At 38.4% G+C, this 24,164-nt stretch overlaps 1 protein-coding gene across 1 annotated transcript; it reads left to right on the plus strand.

Annotated features, from left to right (window-relative positions):
• The first annotated feature begins 20,754 nt into the window (after positions 1 to 20,754).
• LOC124261556 (tigger transposable element-derived protein 4-like) lies at positions 20,755 to 21,570 on the plus strand. Its single transcript, XM_046695870.1, has one exon. The coding sequence runs from the start codon at positions 20,755 to 20,757 to the stop codon at positions 21,568 to 21,570; it is 816 nt and encodes a 271-aa protein (XP_046551826.1).
• The last annotated feature ends 2,594 nt before the right edge of the window (positions 21,571 to 24,164 follow it).

Below are 24,164 nucleotides of genomic sequence, written 5' to 3' on the forward strand. Positions count from 1 at the left end.
CATTTCTTTCAACCAAACTTCTGGGCGCTATGCTTCAACAACAGTTTTATGATACAGTTATCAAAACCATAAAACGTTTATACTCTGTGTTTGATTCAAACAGACAAATGTCAAAACGTCTCTTATGATATGTCGTTTATCATCATTTCATTTAACAAGAAAAAAGAACAGTATAGAACGCTACGTAAGGTGATCTGTTTATGTCACTTATGTGAGATTCATTTTTATTGAACATTTTTTGTAGATCCCTGCAAATTCAGTCCATGTGAGAACGGCTTATGTAAGAGCAACGGATCCACCTTCGAATGTATCTGTTTCTTAGGATACAGCGGTCGCTTATGTGATATCGGTAATAACTTGTTCACATGTTATGAACACACAATGACATTTAGAAAGTGGTCAAATGTAACACGTGTCATATTTGGATTATACTTTCTCAGTAGCACACAGATACTTTTGTTTGGTTGAGAGTCCCATCCGGGATTCGAACCCACACCCACAGAGCCACCACACAAAGTCAGCCATCTAACCCACTCAGCCACGGAGAAAGTGTAATCCCAAATGTAACATGTGTTACGTAATAACGTGTTACATTTAAGTTTAGCTTAGCAAAACAATTTAAGATAAACCATGGCAATCCTGTCATGGATATGGTTTATAAGGATACGTGTTTGTTTAATTGATTTGCTCTAAATACACTATCCCGTGAGTTCTTATTAACACAATATTCTTTGTGAGATGTGGACGAATGCGCAAGCAGCCCCTGCCAAAACAGCGGAACCTGTGCCACCAGCGAGCTCATGATGGGTATCTACTTCTGTTACTGCCCTGGGGGATTCACAGGAACAAACTGTGAAACAAGTAAGTATAACAGTTCCGAAATATCTGGAGACATAATATGCACCAATTCATACAGTAAGAGTTATTTATATATTTGCTTCCTTGATCAAATTTGAAGTATATTGCCAACAGTATGTATACACGTACCTGATTTAACATTTTAGAACTGTCCTTTAGCAGTCATAGATGGAGGTAGATTGATGTAACACATCCTATACGTGATTGTTACCGAGGTGCACAAAGCCAAGCTTATTTGACACCTCGAAGAAAGAAAAAGCGGGTCTTAGGTCTTTAGGTCTACGTGTTTGGTGCAAGCACAAGAGCCCTGATGAAGTGGGAAGCCTATATTAATCAATGGGAATATGGCATTCGACTTCACGAACACAGCTTCCTGGTCCTCTCATGGGACGCAACCCGTCACAGTGAACTGTTTAGCGTTATATAGACTTTGTCTCCCTTACTCAGAATCAATTTGAAAAATGATTGTTTTCAACTCATACAGATATAAATGACTGTAAACCCGACTCTTGCTCCGGAGCTGGTGTCTGTATCGACCAGATAATGGGCATTAAGTGTCAGTGCAACAAGGGGCACTCTGGCGACCACTGCGAAACCCGTGAGTAACGGAATATACTCGCTAACTTAAATATCGCTGCATGTCTTAGGATACAGCGGTCGCTTATGTGATATCGGTAATAACTTGTTCACGTGTTATGAACACACAATGACATTTAGAAAGTGGTCAAATGTAACACGTGTCATATTTGGATTATACTTTCTCAGTAGCACACAGATACTTTTGTTTGGTTGAGAGTCCCATCCGGGATTCGAACCCACACCCACAGAGCCACCACACAAAGTCAGCCATCTAACCCACTCAGCCACGGAGAAAGTGTAATCCCAAATGTAACATGTGTTACGTAATAACGTGTTACATTTAAGTTTAGCTTAGCAAAACAATTTAAGATATAACCATGGCAATCCTGTCATGGATATGGTTTATAAGGATACGTGTTTGTTTAATTTATTTGCTCTAAAACTCGATCGGCAACATTGCATGATATCTACACTATCCCGTGAGTTCTTATTAACACAATATTCTTTGTGAGATGTGAACGAATGCGCAAATAGCCCCTGCCAAAACAGCGGAACCTGTGCCACCAGCGAGCTCATGGTGGGTGCCTACTTTTGTTACTGCCCTGGGGGATTTACAGGAACAAACTGTGAAATAAGTAAGTATAACAGTTTGGACGTTTATGTCCAGCGACATACTTTGCAACAATACATTCAGTAAGAGTTGTTGATGTCTTTTCTGCCTTGATCAAATTTGTGATATATTAATAATATGTTAAAACTTGAGTTATAATAGTATGTATACTCGAACCTTATTGAGCATTTTGGAACTGTCCTGTAGCAGCCAGAGATGGAGGTAGATTGATGTAACACATCCTATACGTGATTGTTACAGAGTCCACCAAATTCACGCTTGTTTTGACACTTTGGAGTAAGAAATAGGTCTTAGGTCTTTAGGTCTGTTTGATGCAGACTTCCGAGCCCTGATAAAGTGAGAAGCATAATCATTGGGAATATGGCATTCGACTTCACGAACACAGCTTCCTGGTCCTCTCATGGGACGCAACCCGTCACAGTGAACTGTTTAGCGTTATATAGACTTTGTCTCCCTTACTCAGAATCAATTTAAAGAATGATTGTTTTCAACTCATACAGATATAAATGACTGTAAACCCGACTCTTGCTCCGGAGCTGGTGTCTGTATCGACCAGATAATGGGCATTAAGTGTCGGTGCAACAAGGGGCACTCTGGCGACCACTGCGAAACCCGTGAGTAACGGAATATACTCGCTAACTTAAATATCGCTGCATGTCTATATTGTTAGTTTAATCCTGCAATATTTGCAGTTACATTGTATTCTGCATGTTCCAATGCACTGTTTACACGCTATCGATCAGTGCTTCTGATATTCTGCAACACACCTGATACTGTAGGATTTGGGCGGTGGGGTAAGTAGGTAGTGGTTTGAGTGTTAGCTCTTCACGCCGATTTCAACTCCATATATGGGAACAATATATCAAGCCCATTTCTAGTATCTCCTGTCGCGTGCCTGTGAAGGTCCGGGATAGAATATTGATCTTCAGTAACCCATCACAGTGAACTGTTTTGCGTTATATAGACCGTGTCTCCCTAACTGTAAAATCAGAATCAATTTGAAAAATGATTGTCTTCAACTCATACAGATATAAATGACTGTAATGCCGACTCTTGCTCCGGAGCTGCTGTCTGTATCGACCAGGTAAATGACTTTAAGTGTCAATGCAACAAGGGGCACTCTGGCCAGCACTGCGAAATCCATAGAATCAGAAGTTGTTGATCAAGGTTACAACATCCAAGGCCTCAGTAAGACTTTCAAGAAGTTTTATGGTAGACATGTGGAGGAAACTCCCAAATTTGATGCACCAGTGACAAAACCGACGTCCGATGCAATTCACTATTTTGGTTTGTACCACACGTTCTCGAAATATTTCAGATGAACAAATGACCAGGCTTAGCATATGATTATGACGGGTGCCACCGGTGGGGCAGGATACGTTCACCTTTTCGTGAACACCTGGTTTCATTACTATTTCATAGTGATTCATAAACACATGCTCTTTCAGACAGATGGACGGCACTACACTTAGCTTGTCAGAATGGACATGAATCTGTTGCTGCATTTCTCAAGAGTGGTGCACCTACACTACATACTGCATACATGTGAATTACATGGACACTCAGCATATCAAAACAAATGTCTCATCAAACAGACACAAATACTTAAACTCAACAATCACCTCAAACCGACCTACCAAAACCAGCATACAACCCCATCAGCAACCACTCCCTCCTCTCTCTCATCCTCCATCCCAACCATGGTGACAAATCACTTGATTGTCTGGTTCAGACCCGATTTGTTTACAAACAACATCATACAGCTGTAATACTGCTGAAACAAATATCTGCTCGTGATATGGTCACAATTGTACAATCGACTGTGCTTTTGGAAGAGATTTCTTATGAATGTGGAAAGGGTTTTGTCGCTTCTATTAACGTAATATACTCGCCTACCTAATTATCGCTGCATGTCTATATTATTCGTTTAATCCTGGAACATTTGCAGTTACATTACAGTCTACATGTTTGTGTTCCAACGCGCATTTCACAAAGGTATATTTCAGCGCATGTGATATATGATATGGATTAATTTTGTTTGCTTGTTTGTTGTTTAATGCCGCACTCAGCAATATTCCAGCTATATGACGGCGGGGTAACGGGTCACTTCACCCCAACACGTTCACCCCAAGTTGTTTTACCCATGTTGTTTCAGCCCATTTAGAGGTTGTTTCACCCCAGCAAAAATATATTTATTATCAACTATAAAATTGTTTCAGTATTATATTCATCTATGTATAGTGTCGAAACAGCATATTCAGATTGTTTGAATAACTATATCAGTTCATATTGGCTGTGTTGGATTGGGTGACGTCCTTCAGTGACGATAGAAAGTAGCTGCCTTGGACAGGAATGAACTTGTGGAGAGTTCCTTGTCTATGTACTGTGTCCACAGGTGAAGAAGCTTCTCGTTGATCTTCTTGAATTTCTGTCTATTGTCTCTTGATAGAAGACCAATCTGACCCAGACAGTTGTTTCGTCTAAGTTTTACCTGTGCCACATATTCTGTGTTGATGGCGATGACAGGTTTCACACTGCAGTCCATCTTGACGCGGTCTTACTCTCTTCTAGCAACTGAGGTAGATCTCCAAACATGCAGTCGCCATGACACAAGTGCAAGTGTAATGTCTAACTCAATGTCGATTTATTTAAATGTTCATTCAAGTTTTAAGCGTGACGAGATGAGATTAGAAGAGATATAAGCTTAAGTCCGATGTGTCATCTCAACACAGACACAGTAGCATTTACCTGATTGATAGAAACATTGCCTAATTGGGATTAACAGATTTAAGCATTAATACCATTCTCCATGTATACTTATTTAGTTGGGGTGAAACAACTCTTGATTAGGGGTGAAACGACCCCTAATGTGGGATGAATTGACTCAGTTTGGAATTGGGATGGACATGGGGCGTGCATTGGCGAGACAAACCACACCAGCACATGTTTTTGTGACGATGTCCATTCCGGAGATACACAAATGTAGTTGTTATAAAGGTATTTCGGCGCATAAGTATGCATGTGATATATGATATGGAATAGAGTTGTTTGTTTGTTTGTTGCTAAACGCCGCACTCAGCAATATTGCAGTTATATGACGGCGGTCTGTAAATAATCGAGTCTGGATCAGACAATCCAGTGATCAACATCATGAGCATAGATCTACGCAATTGGGATACGATGACATGTGTCAACCAGGTCAGCGAGTCTGCACATCGGATCCCGTTAGTCGCCTCTTACGAAAAGCATGGGTTACTGAAGACCAATCCTAATCTGGATCTTCACGGGTGATATATATAAACATGGCATATACTAAACATGAAGGGTTGACTATATATTAATTAAATCTAAAGGAGAGAATTTAGTTATGTGTATCAGTTTTAAAACATGCCATTCAAAGATATGCATTTAATGTTTTATTTGAAAAAGTATACTGACATGTCTCTTACTTAAATACATCATATTTGTACCGTAACATGGGTTATATTATTCTCCCATTCCACAATATTAGTGCTTATTACGCTATAAATAATCAGAAATAAATACACTGAGCTGATATACAGTATTAATAAGCATTTGCCATGTCCTGAAGGTAATAAAGAATGTGAGATAGGAGCATGTAACACAGTTAAAATCGAAGTTTGATACACTATATGTTGGAGAACATACTACTTGTTGTGTAGCGTTTTATATGTTTATATATTAGTGGAGTATATTGCCTGAAAATTTATAAGGATCTATGCATATTCTGTTTATGTTGATGAGTGGAGCATCATAGCTCTAAGGTAGCGGAAGATATTGACGCGAAATGAAAATGTACAATAATGCTTGGAACCTAATTGCCCTCATATGTTTTTGTCTGCTTCAGTTTATTATCATTTGTTGTTCATTTTATATGTTCTTTCTTTCCTTCCTTCATTCTTCCATTCATCCATCCATCCATTTATTCATTCATTCATTTATTCATTCATTCACTTTTATTCTTTTAATTATTTATTTTTACATGCTGTAACTATGTTTCAGGAAAACACGTCCCTCCTCATCAGAAAGTATTATGTTTTATCAGTTTATCTATTAATGTGTTTAACTGTTTTTAACACGATCATCGCGCTTGCTACGTTACTTATTTGGTGTACACACTAAAATATGAAAGAGTTATATTATAAGGCAGTTAACTGATAAGTAGTCAATAAATTTAATAATATATCATACTCTCTTTTAGTTATGCTAACACTGGATTCTTTTAAAACATATCTGACAACAACAGTTCATTCCATTTCATGAAGCCTACATTTTTTTAGCCAAGCCTCGAAAATGGTGGAGTTTTCAACTGTGTGATACATGAGACCTGCACAATTCCACTCTTCAGTTCCCAGGGACAAGGGTAATACAGCTCCTTCTTTGGTGTTTCTACCACTGACAGGTGGTTGATATACACATTCAATACACATTCTGGAATGATGTCTCTTTTTGATTGACAGTGTATGGCAATCATATAACACACTATCTATCTAACAGTTTACATTTCATTGCCAGAGTCTTGATCAATACAAGTATATCGGTGCATATGTTTTAGGCATTGTCCATATTTTGATCCAGACCAGCTCCAGTGATTGGCCCTCATAGTGACGGACGAACCGTCCTGTCGCCAGACCCACCAGCAATGGATCCGGACAGGCCAGGACGTAAAGACCTGTACAAGAGTGACATGCACATCACCCCAACCGAGGCTGGGGAGAAAATAGTGTGTGTCAAGACTGGAAGTAACACCAAGGATGTCGATAGGTACAATCCAGTCAGACTAATGAGATATGTACTCCATAAACGAATTGTGATACAAAACAGTAGATTAAGAACATGTCCCTTTGAAATATTGATCGTTTAGGTGACATTCATTCTGTTTGTACAATTACAATATAATTCATAAGTGTGATAACGGTTTTATAGATCCCTGTGAACACCACGGTGGTCTTGAGGGAGGGACATGCCAGTGTTTGACGGGATGTACGGGGCTGAACTGTGAAACAGGCGAGTTTATAATATGCAGTGCCGGCAAATGCTTATATGACACTAATACAATAAAATAGTTGTGATATTGATACCTGAGATTTAATATATACGTCGTCCTGTTCAATACTGGTATGTCAAACTGATGCTTTTTTGTTTGACAAAATTTCAAACAGGACCATATTACATTTAACAGTAACAATTCCTGCATTTATACCTAAACTGATGTGCCCCGTATGTTGATATGGAGGCCAGTACTTACTGCGTGTATGTCCTCATTTTGAAACCAGATCTACCCAATCACTAAGTCCAGGTCCTACCACTCTATCGTCAACACCGACAATATAAAAGCCATTGACACCTGATCCAGGCTTGCCCAATACTGGCATAGAGAACGAGGAAGTGCAGATCAAACCGACAGATCCGGGCAACCACGATGTGTGTGTAAAGACCAGTGCTGGAGGGTAGGTAAAAACTGAAAATTTGTGAAAAAAACTATCAGACAGCATTGTTTTCGGATTGATTTTTAATATTTATTGATATTTTTCTTATTAATGTTTTTCCAACAATCAAATTGCGGACAACATAAATATACAAGTTCATAATTCACTATTATATCATGTACCGTTGTCGCTATATAATATTTACGGATATTTTTCTTATTAATGTCTTTCCAACAATCAAATTGCGGACAACATAAATATAAAAGTTCATAATTCACTATTATATCATGTACCGTTGTCGCTATATAATATTTACGGATAGTTTTCTTATTAATGTCTTTCCAACAATCAAATTGCGGACAACATAAATATAAAAGTTCATAATTCACTATTATATCATGTGCCGTTGTCACTATATAATATTTACGGATAGTTTTCTTATTAATGTCTTTCCAACAATCAAATTGCATAAATATAAAAGACAACATATATATAAAAGTTCATAATTCACTATTATATCATGTACCGTTGTCGCTATATAATATTTACGGATAGTTTTCTTATTAATGTCTTTCCAACAATCAAATTGCGGACAACATAAATATAAAAGTTCATAATTCACTATTATATCATGTGCCGTTGTCGCTATATAATATTTACGGATATTTTTCTTATTAATGTCTTTCCAACAATCAAACTGCTGTCCGGAATTACCGGACTCGCTTGTACATTGTATCTAAAAGTTATAGAGAGAACTAGATTTTGAATTTCTCAAGACATTGATATGCATATATCTAAAGGTTATAGAGAGAACTAGATTTGAATTTCTCAAGACGCTGATATTGACCACGTTTATGTTGTACATTCGAGATTGTTTTATTCATGAAATATTAGCATGACATGAAAATGGATTGGCACAACAAGCCAATGGCTTATGTGAGTGCCGCTCCATAAAATATAATACAATACAATAAATAATTAATTTCAAACAAAGTACACAAGCAATTATTTTCACAAAAGCAGGAAATGCATAATAACAGGGAAAAGTCTACAAAATTACACAAAATGATTCGCTAGTTACAGTTCAGAATAATTTGAATCTATTTGAAAGTAGTGTGTATTTATGAACAGAGTCAAGAATAAGCTGATTTATGATGTTGCTTCAAGTTTGATTTCCATGGTGAATTGAATTCAAGTCAAAACCATTAGTGTAGAAATATTTATCTGTTCTTATTAAGTCATAACAAGGGCAAGAATAGAAGTAATGGAGAGAATCTTCCCACGGATACCCACATGCACAATTCGGATTATTCGAGAATATAAGATGCATGTTCCGACATACACTGAATAACAATACTTTACAGGACAAGGTCTGAGAAGAAATGTCTTGGGGTCACTATAGAAATTGATGGTCAGTTAATGTTGGCACTCTGTTGAGGAATGCTTTTACAATAACTATAAATGACAAAAAAACGTTTTCAAAAAGATACGTTACATCTCATTATTTTCAACAGATGTATTGGATGTTTTGCTTCAACAGCAGTTTGATGAATCAGCTATGAACACCATAAAACGTTATACTCTATGTTTGAGTCAAACAGACAAGTGTCAAAATGTCTCTGACGTAACGAAAAACTTCTGTCATTTATCATCATTTCATTTAACAAGAAAAAAATCGAACGGTACTAAATGCTACGTAAAGTAATCTGTTAGCGTTTATGTCACTTTTGTGAGGTTTATTTTTAGGTTACATTTTTTTAGATCCCTGCAAATTGAGTACATGTAAGAACGGCTTATGTAAGAGCAACGGATCTACCTTTGAATGTACCTGTTCCAGAGGATACACCGGCCGCTTATGTGATATCGGTAAAAACTTGTTCAACTCTCAATCACGTGTTATGAATACACAATGGCATTTAGAAAGTGGCCAAATGTAACACATGTCATATTTGGATGGTACTTTCTCAGTAGCACACAGATACTTTTGTTGGGCTGAGAGTCACATCCGGGATTCGAACCCACACTCACAGAGTCAGGCACCTAATCGCAAGCACACAAAGTCAGCCATCTAACCCACTCAGCCACTGAAAAAATGTAATCCCAAATGTAACATGTGTTACGTAATAACGTGTTACATTTAATTTTCGCTTAGCAGAACAATTTAAGATATGCAATGACAATCCTGTCGTCGATATCGTTTATAAGGATCCGTGTTTGTTTAATTTCTTTGCTCTAAAACTCGATCGGCAACGTTATATGACATGTACACTATACCGTGAGTGAGTGAGTGAGTGAGTTAATATTTAACGTCACATCGGCAATATTTAAGCCATATCGTGACGAGAACATTTGATATTGAAATGAAATATATGTATATTATAAAAAAACCTGCCGACGAAGGACAGTAAAACAACTAGAATATCACAGATATGTATGTAAACCTAGTAATTTAATCTAAAACGTTTTAACTATAGGGGAAAAACAATACAGTATAAAAATGGGCTATAAATCGCCAATAACTGAATGTAGATCACCATACCAGGGACCATGGGGACTTACATTACTTTTGCTACCTGCTTGGACCCTAGTTGGATTTACACCATCCCCTCAGCCATTGGCGACAGAAGAGAAATCTAGCCATAAATTAAAAGCACACATATTCTACGATTAGAAACGTGGCAAGCCTAAATTTACTTTAAATGTGTTAGGACTTACTTCAACCCCCTTTGAGGGTACAGCCACTAACAATCGAAGTTGATCATCTAATCTACCAATTATAAAACCCTATCTATTTACAAAACATATATCAAAATTCATTTAACAGATCTATCTCTTTTAAAAAATCAATGAGTAAATGATAATTAACATTACTAAAAAAGGTCTTTTACTGTTTTGACATTAAAATATCTATCCCTTATGATGGAGAATTCAACACAGTCAAGCAGGACATGCTTGACTGTGGTTCTGTCACCACAAGGGATACAAAACGGAGGATCCTCACCTTTTAATAGGTACTCATGAGTGTATCTTGTGTGGCCAGTGCGACATCGTCGCATGATGACCTCTTCAAATCTGGATTGACAACCCAAGTAGGTGTAACCAATATGGGATTTTATTTCATGTAATTTATTAATACCCACCTGGGTGTCCCACTTCTTCTGCATCAGATCCCGGATGTAAGTTCTAATGCTAGCTTTGTAATCAGAGTATGGAATAAGAAGTGGTGTCACAAATCTGTTGAGTGCTGCCTTAGCAGCAAGATCAGCCAGTGTATTCCCAGAAATGCCAACGTGGCTGGGTAACCAACAAAAGACGATGTCGCATTGGCCAGCAGCAAGCTCATTATACAATTCAGTAATTTCTAATAAAAGTGGATGTTTACAAGAAAGATTTTTAATAGCCTGAAGAAACGAAAGAGAATCAGAAAAGATGATGTATTGTTTATATTTACGGTGTTTATTTATATATTGAAGAGCCGTTAATATGGCGTTAGCTTCTGCTGTGAAAATAGAGCAATTATTGTGTAGTCGAGAAGATATTGTTCTGGATCCAATGACAGTGGCACAAGCCAGCGCGCCACCATCCTTGGATCCATCTGTAAATAAGGTTTTATATGTATTATATTTATTTCTTAATTGACTAAATTCTTGTTTATACTGTAAACCATTAATTTCGGATTTTTTACATGTGTCTAATGTTAAGTCAACGTCTGGCCTCACCAATTGCCAAGGAGGAGACGAAAGAAGACGAGAAGGAGATATATTCTCCAGCTCAATTCCGGCAGCAGCAATGAATGGTTTAATTCTGTGCCCAAGAGGCAAAACAAGAGAAGACTTTTTGTTATACAAATCCTCATAAAGAGGATTGAAGACAAAGGTTAAATGCAGTTAGACTCGTTAGAATATAGTTTGGTAATATATCGTAAAGATAATTTAATACGGCGTTGGGAAAAAGAAGGCTCATCTGCCTCAACATAGAGACTATCAACTGGAGAAGTTCTAAATGATCCAAGACAAAGTCTTAGACCTTGGTGGTGAACAGAATCAAGTAGTTTAAGGTTGCTTTTGCAGGCACACTATCCCGTGAGTTCTTATTAACACAACATTCTTTGTGAGATGTGGACGAATGCGCAAGCAGGCCCTGACAAAACAGCAGAACCTGTGCCACCAGCGAGCTCATTGTGGGTGCCTACTTCTGTTACTGCCCTAGGGCATTCACAGGAACACACTGTGAAATAAGTAAGTATAACAGTTTGGACGTTTATGTCCAGCGACATACTTTGCAACAATACATTCAGTAAGAGTTGTTGATGTCTTTTCTGCCTTGATCAAATTTGTGATATATTAATAATATATTAAAACTTGAGTTTTGATAAATTAATGAGTTTTTTAACTTTTGTTGAGTTTTGTAATAGTTTGCCAAAGTGGAAAATCACCAAGTCTACTTAGTTATGGTCGACAGGTGAGAAAAGTGATGGTCTAAGGGTGGGATCATTCTATTCCCTTGGGTGTTCGTACATCACATTCGACATAACGAAGGCATGTCTTGATTATTAGCACAGATCATTTCCGAAATAGTCCCACTGAGAATCCGATACAACGCTTCCATTGCTGCTGGGCGAGCTGCTCATCTCACAGGTGTTGTCTTCCTTCCGGAAGTTGCAGCCAACACATCCCTCCAAGACATAACAGGAATTTACACATTCTAACCGGGAGTTGGCGGAAACAAGGTTTCCATCAACAGTAGTTGGGTGCAGTCGGCGACCGAGAATAGTCGGAAACAATCTGCGTCCACACACTGAAATGCAACGTTGAAAGTTGTCAATGCACTGATTGGTTTCAAGGATATTTTGCATTAAATTGCATGTAAAGGACTAAACGTGCAGAGGTATATTAAATGTTTAAGATACATGATGTCAGTTCCCACGAGATCTTCAATGATATCTGACGTTAGGACAAACCTGTTCGAGGGCGTGTCTGTAACTAGCTTTCTGCGACTAACCTTCCTGGCCAAAATCCACTTATAAGTGCCTGTCAGGAAATTGTACCCAGTAAAAATATTGAATGCTGTTTCTAATAAATCAAAAGTTCACATTAAGTTAGGCGTTGTTATCCAGCGGACACGAAGACGGGGAAAGCACAAAAATGGGGTGAAAAAATCTGAGAAGGCTGGCTTTGCGCCCGTCCGACATTTTGAATTCAAACACCATGGCCCAAGAAAGTTTAAATACACTTTGAATGTATGTATCCTCTAAGGAGGACATGGATTTTACAGTACTTTAACCTATTGAGTGTCCCACTTCTTCAGCATTGTAAGAGTATGGGATAAGAAGTGGTGTCACAGATTTGTTATTGCTGCCTTAGAGCATGTTTGGGGCATGTGAGGTGAGGTGAAATTGGATTTAACGTCGTGCTTGAGAATATTTCGCTCATATGACGACGTGCATGCGTATGTGTGTGTATGTGCGACTGCTTGTACTAGCCCAGACTTAAGCTGGTTTTATAGTGCTAGCCCACTGAGATACCATGCCGCAGTGAAGCATGGATACCCCACTCAGACACATTATACTGACTCCGAGCCGACCAGTCCTTGTTGTACCCATTAATGCCGAGCGCCAGGCAGGGACCAACAAGTACCATATTTTAACGTCTTTTGGTATGACACGGTCGGGGATCGAACCCTCGACCTTCCGCTCTCCGGACGGACGCTCTAACCACTACACCACGGAGGCGGTGTTTGGGGCATGTTATAACTACGGAGCATTAAGTACAAAACGTCAGTGCAAAACAATACCCATCTTAGCTATCCTCAGAAGCAAGTTCCTTTTGGTGTAAAGCAAAAATGTTGCAGTAAAAGTTATGTGAATGGATCACAGAAAATCAAAGAAATGCCTACCTTAATTAAGTGAAATCCCAGTTATCTCAATTTCACAAAACATCAAATTGTCCATCACATCGACAGTTTCTTTCCGGAATCTGACGAACCTGCCAGCAACTTCCTGATCACAGGTTATGTGGGTGACCAGAGCCAGTTGGCCAGGAAGCTCTTTACATAAAGTCACAGTAGCTGTTGGACATCGTGCTGGGTTGACAGAGAACACCTTCACTGTAACGTCATGGAGGCGTTCCGCTAGAACAAAACATCAAGAAAGTACATAAAACCAAGTTTATAACGAACTGACGGATACGATAAAATGTTTGTCGGTCACGGAAACATGTTGCATATCTTAGTACAAAAGAGTAATACGAACTACAGTTGGAATGAACTACCTAAACTAGGTGGTCCCTTTGAGTTCACTGATAACCTAGTCATTCATTGGGAGTCTCGTTAATTTCATCCAGGTACAAATACAAGAGTGTCATACAACAAAAAGATGATCCACTACACAATGAACTTTAGTGGGGTGGGGGGATGTAATTCGGCATTTCAGTTAGGTCACACCGTGTCAGATAATTACGTGAGGAAAACAATAATAGTGTACGTTTAGCACTTTGGTAAAATCAACAAACACGGGTTTGAAAACAAACTAGAGAAACATTATCGCAGTGATTATTGCATTCAAACTTCTATCACTGGATCCGACATAACTGTGATTTTCACGACTAAAATGTAGTTCAATGGGACGTTTTATCTGTGTCGAAATGAATTTGGTGAATACGTACAATAATCATCTCCCCGGTTGTAGATCGAGATGTTACCGATAGTGTATGTGCTGAGAAGGTCAACCATCCACCATGGACTCCGGTCATTATGATCTGACCCAAAACAACTAAAGTTGTACCAGTCGTTGTTAGTATTTCCATCAACAGCTTGTGGCGGTTGAGAATGATATGGGTAATTGGTGCTGTAGTAGACGGGCTTTCCTGCAGCTACATTGTTAGTGGCATCAACTGAAAAGAATATTTTGATGATATTTTTGTCATCACTGATCTGGTGTTAGCTGGAGGTGTGATTTAGGCTTATGTACGTTTTAATGGAGAAACTGAAATATGAATATCAAAACCCCGTTTCTGAACAAGGATTTGGACTAACACCCTCTGAAAGGATGTATGTGTATATATAGACCTGTAACAACAAAACACATCCGCTATTTTGCACTTGCAGCGCGCAAGAGAGCCACCTGTGTGGATGTCATTCGTCATTTTGATACTTTCAAGGAAGTTTGATGAATCTCTCGGGACCATTATTTTTCTCATAGGTATTGATTTGGCGCATCCTACAGATGGCATTTCCTTGATTTCCTTCATTGTTTGTGTTAGTGTCTACAGGCTACTGGCATGCTGGCATGGTATAGAAGTCAGCAAATACGTTTTATGTATCGATTGATTGGTCGCAACACCACCAGTGACGTCCACTTAAATTATTGAATACTTTCAAATAGGCTTATAGTGTTCACGTTACGGATCTGTGCCTGCCTGCACAAAGAGATCTAAGCGCTACGTGTACGAAAGCCTAATGCTGCCACTTTTGTAGCATAAATATTTTATTTCTGTTACAATTCTCGTTACTTCGAGTATTTTCTCGTTACTTCAATAATTTTCTCTTTACTTAGAGTTCTTTTCTCGTTACTTCAAGTTTCTGTCAAAAACTTGAAATTTCGAGTATTTACTCGTTGCTTCGAGTATTTTTTCGTTGCTTCTATTAATTTCTCGTTGCTTCGAATATTTTCTCATTACTTCAAGTTGTTGTACAAAACTTGAAATTTCGAATATTGACTCGTTGACTCGAATATTTTCTCGTTATTTCAATTATTTTTTCGTTGCTTCGATTAATTTCTCGTTACTTAAAGTTTCTGAAAGAAAGTTGAAGGAACGAGAAAAATACTCGAATCAACGAGAAGGGGATGTCCTAAAACTCGGGCCGGGCCGAGCCGGGTCAAGGAGGGCCAAGTATATAATTGGCTACTACACTGATTATTGAAAACCATGTCTACAATTAATTAATCCAGCTTACAACCATGACAATATGGGCAGCAGGAAGCCACACACATGTGTCATAATAACCTTATTACGAGTAAAGCCGAAGGCCCGGGTTCGATTCCCCACATGGGCACAATGTGTTAAGCCCATTTCTGGTGTCCCCCGCCGTGATATTGCTGGAATATTGCTAAAAGCGGCGTAAAACTAAAACTCAGTCAGTATTACGAGTAAATCGCTTAAAACTCAGGAAGACGAGTGGCCTGTAAAAGTGACTAAGCAAGGTTACGTCTAAGAGAGAAGTCGTTAAACGAAACAGGATTCAATACGTATAAATACTTCAGTCAATCCCAATATACATTTCTGTCGGCCCGGAAAGGTTTTTTTACAAATGCTACCTCAGAAGTTCACTGTTCATCGTATTTAAAGCATGCCCACAGGTAAATGAAACGATCTTTTCCCCACACTTTGACAATTGTTCGGTTCTGTTTGGCCCGGGCAGTCAAAAGCAGCATAGATCTCACACATGTATCTTGAATTTTGTTTAAATCCATAGATTTGTATTATATCTACCTAAATATCATTTTCAATGTTACAAAATGCCACATGTAAAGATAACTGGTCCGTTAAAGTGAAGCCCGTTGCCCTCTCCATTCCCAACATATCCAGCCTCTATCAAAAGTGTTAAGCCATCAAAAACAACTTAAACATCACACATGTATCCTGAATTGTACATATATCTAGTTATATCTACCTAAAACCTCTTTATGAAGTCTCAGATTGAAGTAATTTGAACGATCACGTTGCTCAAAGCGGGGCCCTTAGCCTCATTCTCAACATGTCACAAGTCATCGGACCACAGTCATATGAATCCCTGTTCTCATATTTGTTTGGTCTGTAGCGTTCCATGGCAAATATCAAACTGATACCCATCGAATGTTACCATTTAAAAAGTATGCCAGAAACACAGGCGAACAACCTGCCTAATATAAGGTAGTATTGTTGTGTTATTGTTATTGTTGAATCATAGTACTATGTATCATTAACACTCCGTATGATTGTCAACATATACATGTAGTATGGATGCACCTAGTTCGTCCGTTGCGTCAGTTTTTAAAAGTAATGAAAGAAAAGAAATTGCCCACGCAAACGAACCACATGAAATAATAGCGACAAAGCCGGTGCATATCCATAAGAAATCTCTTAGAAAAGCAGAGTCGATAGTAAACGTTCCGACTACATTGTTTATTATGAGCATTTGTTTTGGGTGTTGATGTTTTTTTGTGTGTTTGTTTTTGTTTGTTTCAAGTGTGTGGTTTTGTTTGTTGTTTAACGCCTCTTTCAGCAATATGCCTGCCATATGACTGTAAATATTGAGTCTAGACCAGACAATCCATTGGTGGACAAAATGACAGAGCATATGTTTATGAATCACTAGATACCAGGTGTTCTGGAAAAGGTATGCATATCCTGTCCCACCATATGGACATCCTAGGGAAATGTTCACCTCGAAACGATTAGGGAACGTATGGTACAAGTCTAAATAGGGAACTGCACAACGTGTACCATTTGTCACTGATGCAACACATTTTGAGAATGTTGCTACCTTCTGTGTTGCAAGTATCTTTCCTTCACCGACTGCTTAGTGGTGGCAGATAAAGCAGCTGTCAGTTGGGACAGGAAAGAAGAAGATATGGTTTTAAGAACAAATCAACATCTCGCAAGGGGAAATGGGGGTATTTCAGAGACTAGCCACTTTTGATTGATTGTATTTTGGGAATGGAGAGGGAAAAGGGCTTCATTTTAACGGAACAATCATCTTTACATGTGGCATTTTGTAACAATACAAATTGATAGGCAGATGCAATGCCATTCTATAGATATAAATACAATGCTCGATACATGTGTGAGGTTTAAGGTGCTTTTGGGGAGCCCGGGCAAGACCGAACACATATAATATAGCAACTATTTTCAGGATATAGAAAAGGGCATCACTTTACGCAACGTGTTTGCTTCAAACACTACGCGGGAACTTTAGTTAATTAACATAGCTGTAAGAGCTTTAAACTATATTTAAACATGTCACATTTACCCGCTGACATTAGCCAATATCCACTTCGCATTAACATAAACGGCCTGTGCTGATTCAGCATGAGGTAATAAAGGTTAATTAGGGAACCTCAATATTTTAATTAAGTAAAGAAATGAAGTAAAACACTGTCCCTACCTGCACAGGGCATCGCACGCTAAGAGAAGTAAGTAACCTTATTACTCACCCGTTGAAGATATCATTGTTTAATAATTTTACAATGTTATTACACATTGTGTAAGTAATTGTGTAATAACATCGCGTGATGCCGTACGTATGACGTCAAAGTGGTTTACAGTTATGACGTCACAATGCTAATACCTCTGTCACAATTGTATTAGACCTTGCTTGACCCACGGAAAGCTGAGAGTCATCACACTCGTTTGCTCGATATTATTTTGCTAATGTTGGGTGAGTAATAAATAAAGTACTAAACGATGTCCCCTGTAATACCATAGTTATGAAACTCGTGGATGGTATTAGTATCTATCTCGCTTTCGCTCGTTAGATACCAAACCATTCACTCGTTTCATAAATATGGTATTACTCTATTTCTCTCATAGACATGTCAAGGAAAACACATAACAAGAAGACGGTGTCTTTTCTACGTGACTCTCAGTATGTAGTCATAGTTTTCTTTTTATTTCATCGTTAAACATACATTTTCAATCAAACTATACATTTGTGATGGCAGGAAGTATTTCTCCCCAAATGTGTAGGTTTCGTTTTAATATTCTGCAATCCATTTTTAGTAGTACCCGGTGCCCCGGCCCGGCTCGACTTTTTTGGCCCGAGCTTTAGGTAATCCCAACGAGAAGTTAATCGAAGCAACGAAAAAATAATTGAAGTAACGAGAAAATACTCGAAGCAACGAGTAAATACTCGAAATTTCAAGTTTGGAAAGATACTTGAAGTAACGAGAAAATACTCGAAGCAACGAGAAAAAACTCGAAGTAACGAGAAAATTATTTAAATAACGAGAAAATACTCGAAGTAACGAGTAAATAATCGAAGCAACAAGAATTGTAGCAGAAAAAAATATTTGTGCTACAAAAGTGGCAGCATTAGGCTTTCGTATTACGTGCAGTAAACATGGACAAAGTACTGTGACTATGTGTCCCAGCTCACTCAGCTGTAAATAGGTACCTCGTATGGATTGGAAAGACATATAAACATGGTGCGTCTAGTGACAGCAAGAGTTGTATGGTTCCCAGGTAGTTGATATTGATAGTGCGATGTGCCTTTGAAATCGACATCCAATGATCGAGGGGAAAAGCAAAAGCGCCTGCGACTGAAACTCGGCGATATAGAAATGGATTATAAACAAATATATATAAATATACACGCCCATAGTGTACATTACATCGTCACTTGTCACTTGTGATATTTTCAGATGAGTCTAGATTCACTTTGTCTTTCGTTGAAATGAACCTCATGTCAAGCTAATGACAGATTTGGGAGCTGATCGGTTATAGTGTGGGATAGCATCACCATGTGTGAAAGCCATTCCATTTTGAGACTCCTTTCGCAATCGCAAAATAGCAATTGGGAGACTCTTTGGGTGAATGAATGGTTGCAAGATCGTAGTGAGTTTAGTTTCACGCTGCTTTTAGCAATACTAGTATTCCATCAACATCACGACAGGGACACACCAGAAATAGGTTTCACACATTGTATCCATATGGGGAATCGAACCCGGGTCTTCCGCGTGACGATCGAACGTAACCCCCAGGTTACCCCACCACCCCGAAAACACACAGCCACATTTTTCAGATCGTCGCTAGCCCCGAAGTTGATATTAACAGATCTTGTCGGAATTGCCATCCTTTAATTTTCCAATAGGGCATCATTTTTTTATTTTGTTTCACGTAGCCACCAAATTCTGAACATTGGTCGTTCGGTCGGGAAAAAACAACAACAGAAATCCCTAAATAAAGACAAAATTATCTGAATAATATTCTTGATTCTCATTTATTTTAATTATTACAATTTGTCGCGTTCTTTGGACTTGTGGCAGGTTGACAATAACATTAGAAGAGTCGGTCGGGCAATGAGAAACACAGAAAATAAAAATGCTGCCCATAGAGGCTGCTATTATTTCTAGCTCTGGGGTGAATCAGTCAAAGGCAAAAGCTACTTGACCATTAATGAATAATATCAAATCATCCATGAAGTTGACTTTAAACTTCTTCATATAATTCCAATGTATTCGAATCCAGTGCGAAATAGAAGATGTTTTTTTATAGATATTCCTCAGTTAACATACGGTTTACTCCCATAACGCAGACCTCCCAAAATGCAGAAAAAAGTAGCACACTAATTAATTGGGCCATGCTGGTCATCCCTAATTAATGAATGGCCTGGTCTACTCTGATATGTCCTGACCAGGTCAAGTTGCTGGGTTTTTTTGAGAGTGGAGAAAGTACACTCAGTGTCAGCTCAGCCACTTAGCGGTATACATCAACCTTGTTGGCAGCGAATCAACATTGTTTGATGGTCATTACTTAATTAACAAAACAAACATGTCGTGTTTAAAAGCTTGACTGGTATACAGGTCTTCGTTCACTCTCGACACTATGGCAGGCAAACGTAAAGCTATCACTTTTGACACCAAGCTTCAGATAATTCAGGCTGTAGATTCAGGTGTAAAATCTAAGACAAACATCGCTTGATTTTGGCCCCGCCCGCAAAAAGTTAAGAGCTGCCAATCACCAAGATGTAGAAGATGCTCTCTACAAATGGTTTCAAGGGGCTAGAAGTGAGAACATTCCCTTAAATGGTCCCATGTTGCAGACTAAGGCAAATGAATTGGCATCTAAGTTAGGTCATTTAGATTTTAATTGCAGTAGTGCTTGGATTGACAGATTCAAACAGAGGCGTGGCATCGTATGTAAATCACGTCACGGGTAAAGTGCATCTGTTGACCCCGACCTCGTCAATGATTGGCTGAAACCTGCCTGGCTATTTTGAAGAGTACAAGCCTGATAACATTTTCAATGCTGACGAAACTGGCCTCTTCTACAAAATGAAACCAAACAGAACTCTTCACTTTAAATCTGAAAAATGTAGTGGGGGGAAAAATTCTAAAGAGATAATAACATTGTTGGTAGCGGCAAACATGTCCGGGAGTGAAAAACTTAAGTTGTTAGTCATAGGGAAGTCAGAAAACCTAGATGCTTAAAAAATGTACGCAGTTTGCCAGTAACGTACAGATCAATAGCCAAGGCCTGGATGACTGGTGAATTATTCACAGAGTGGATCAAAAACCTGGAAAAGAGTATGACAAGACAAAAACGTAAGATCCTGATGTTTGTAGACAATTGTCCTGCCCATCCTGTTGTGAAACACCTGACACACGTCAAACTTGTCTTCCTTCCACCGAACACTACGTGTAAGATTCAACCCATGGACCAGGGTATAATAGCAAACCTGAAACAACTGTACAAGGGCCAGGTAATGAGGAAAATGCTGACTGCCTATGATCAGAAGAAAGAACATCAAATCACTCTCTTTGATGCCATCCAGATGATTCATGCCGCTTGGAGACAGGTCGCATCTAAGACGATCGCCAACTGCTATCGGAAGGGAGGCTTTGTCCTTCCTGAGCGAGATGAAGATTCGTCAGACGATGAGACAGACAACATGGTTCTTTCCGACCTCAGAGTTATGTGGAATGAACTGTCAGATAAAGCAGAAGAAATCCCGGCAGATGTCACGTTGGACGACTTCATCAATGCTGACAATCAAGTTGTTACAGCCGAACGCCCTACTGAAGACGAGATTGTGACGTCAGTAGCCCAGCAGTTTGCCACGCCCACTGTCACATCCGCTCCCAACTCTGATAGTGAAGATGATGAACCTTGCCCGAAGCCATCCTTTGCGGAGGCCAATGCAGCATTAGAGACACTACGTCATCTACTTGTTTGTGAAGGTACAGATAGTTCTATCTTCGACTCTCTTGCAGATGTCTGTAATGCAGTTGACAAAATAAAGTCTGCAAGACGTGGTGTGCAGAGCAAAATTGTGGACTTTGTTAAACTTAATTAAGTTATAATACATGTATTGTTGAGATTGTTGTGATTGTTAAACGTGTTCTAGCTAATGTCTGTGAATCATAAATTCAGAATTTTAATGTTATGTCAATGTACATGTACAAGAATAAAGATTTGTAGCCTCAGCATATACATGTCTCTACATCTCTACAATCCAAGATGGCGGTCAAATGTGAATAACGAACAACGGATATAGCGAACTAAATTTCTTGGTCCCTTGGAGTTCGTTATATCCGTGTTCTACTGTAGTTCAAACTAGTAACCACTGTCTTGATGCTAAATTGTTCTTGTCCTTGTTTCATTTGGGACAAATATTATTTATTTTGTCATGATTAAATGTTTTAATTAAAGCGTAATCAGGCATAGTGGTTTTTTTTTTTTTTGCCTTATAAGTCAAGCATTAACTCCATTAGAAGTAGTTTTTTGTTTTAAAAAACTTCTTCCAATATATTGCAATACACATCGCTTTCACATCGCAATATATGAAAATTCTCCACCAAATCACATCATGTTTAAACTACCCCTTCGCTTTTCATGCGTTGCATCTTTATTTGCTTTCGCATCGCAATATATGAAAATTCTCCATCAAATCCATCAAATCACATCATGTTGAAACTACCCCTTCGCTTTTCATGCGTTGCATCTATATATGCTTTCGCATCACAATATATGAAAATTCTCCATCAAATCACATCATGTTGAAACTACCCCTTCGCTTTTCATGCGTTGCATCTTTATTTGCGTTGTAAAACTTCCACATGCGTAACGACCTTTGTCAATATCGTGTAGCGATTGGGGTTTTTCATTGTAAATTTTACACAAAAGGATTCATGAAAAAATCTACTACAGCACTTTCATTTAGTTTTCATTATGTAATGGCCGAGCTGCTGAATGAAGGAAAGCTCATGTCTCATATATTGTCAGTTTCCCTGATTGCATGTAAGGTAAGCTTGTTTCTTTGTTTTCTTCAAGCTTACGTAGGTAATCACAACGCTATGCTTGCTATCTAATTGTTACTTCAGCTTGCCGGTGATGTTGAGACAAACCCAGGGCCACATTTAGAAGAAAATAGCAATAGTTGTGACTCCAGTATTTCCATTTTTCAGTTAAACACTAGAAGTGTTAGAAATACGCAGAAATATTTAAAAGAGTATTTGTCAGATTTTGATGTCATATGTTTTACTGAAACACATTTGGATCAAAACGTTAATGATGATAATCTTGAGTGGAACAACTATCATTTACCAATTCGTAAAGACAGAAATTGTTTTGGAGGTGGAGTAATGGTTTATGTGACCAAGAAATTAACTTTCAAAAGAATTATCCATCTGGAAAATGTATATGACGAATCAATTTGGTTAAAGATATTTCTTCCACAAAAGACACTTATACTGTGTACAGTTTATAGCCCAGAGCACAACTCAATTTTGGACTTGCCTAGATGCAAGTATTGAGAGAGCATTGGACATATCCCACAAGATAACAATAGTTGGCGATTTGAATGAAAATTTGTTAGCAGGTAAGAGTTGTCAGTTGAAGAATATCTTTGAACGAAAGCAATTAAGAATGTAATTAAAGACCCTACTAGAGTAACCGCAACAACTAGCACTCTGTTGGACCCCTTTATAGTAAGTGATGATGTAAATGTCAGTAATTATGGTGTGATTGACTTTGAAAGAAACATATCTGACCACAAGGGAACCTTTATATCTATCAATGAAAATTAAACTACGAAAACGTCTTACAAAAGAGAGGTATGGTGTTACATTTGTCACTGATGCAACACATTTTGAGAATGTTGCTACCTTCTGTGTTGCAAGTATCTTTCCTTCACCGACTGCTTAGTGGTGGCAGATAAAGCAGCTGTCAGTTGGGACAGGAAAGAAGAAGATATGGTTTTAAGAACAAATCAACATCTCGCAAGGGGAAATGGGGGTATTTCAGAGGCTAGCCACTTTTGATTGATTGTATGTTGGGAATGGAGAGGGAAAAGGGCTTCATTTTAACGGAACAATCATCTTTACATGTGGCATTTTGTAACAATACAAATTGATAGGCAGATGCAATGCCGTTCTATAGATATAAATACAATGCTGGATACATGTGAGGTTTAAGGTGCTTTTGGGGAGCCCGGGCAAGACCGAACACATATAATATAGCAACTATTTTCAGGATATAGAAAAGGGCATCACTTTACGCAACGTGTTTGCTTCAAACACTACGCAGGAACTCTAGTTAATTAACATAGCTGTAAGAGCTTTAAACTATATTTAAACATGTCACATTTACCCGCTGACATTAGCCAATATCCACTTCGCATTAACATACACGGCCTGTGCTGATTCAGCATGAGGTAATAAAGGTTAATTAGGGAACCTCAATATTTTAATTAAGTTAAGAAATGAAGTAAAAACACTGTCCCTACCTGCACAGGGCATCGCACGCTAAGAGAAGTAAGTAACCTTATTACTCACCCGTTGAAGATATCATTGTTTAATAATTTTACAATGTTATTACACATTGTGTAAGTAATTGTGTAATAACATCGCGTGATGCCGTACGTATGACGTCAAAGTGGTTTACAGTTAT

Source organism: Haliotis rubra, unplaced genomic scaffold (assembly GCF_003918875.1).
Source record: "Haliotis rubra isolate DU_JTF1 unplaced genomic scaffold, ASM391887v1 Scf80, whole genome shotgun sequence".
Lineage (NCBI taxonomy): Eukaryota > Metazoa > Mollusca > Gastropoda > Lepetellida > Haliotidae > Haliotis > Haliotis rubra.

Coding starts and splice junctions, on each gene's coding strand:
- LOC124261556 (XM_046695870.1), top strand. CDS start 20,755: ATGACTGGTGAATTATTCACAGAGTGGATCAAAAACCTGGAAAAGAGT.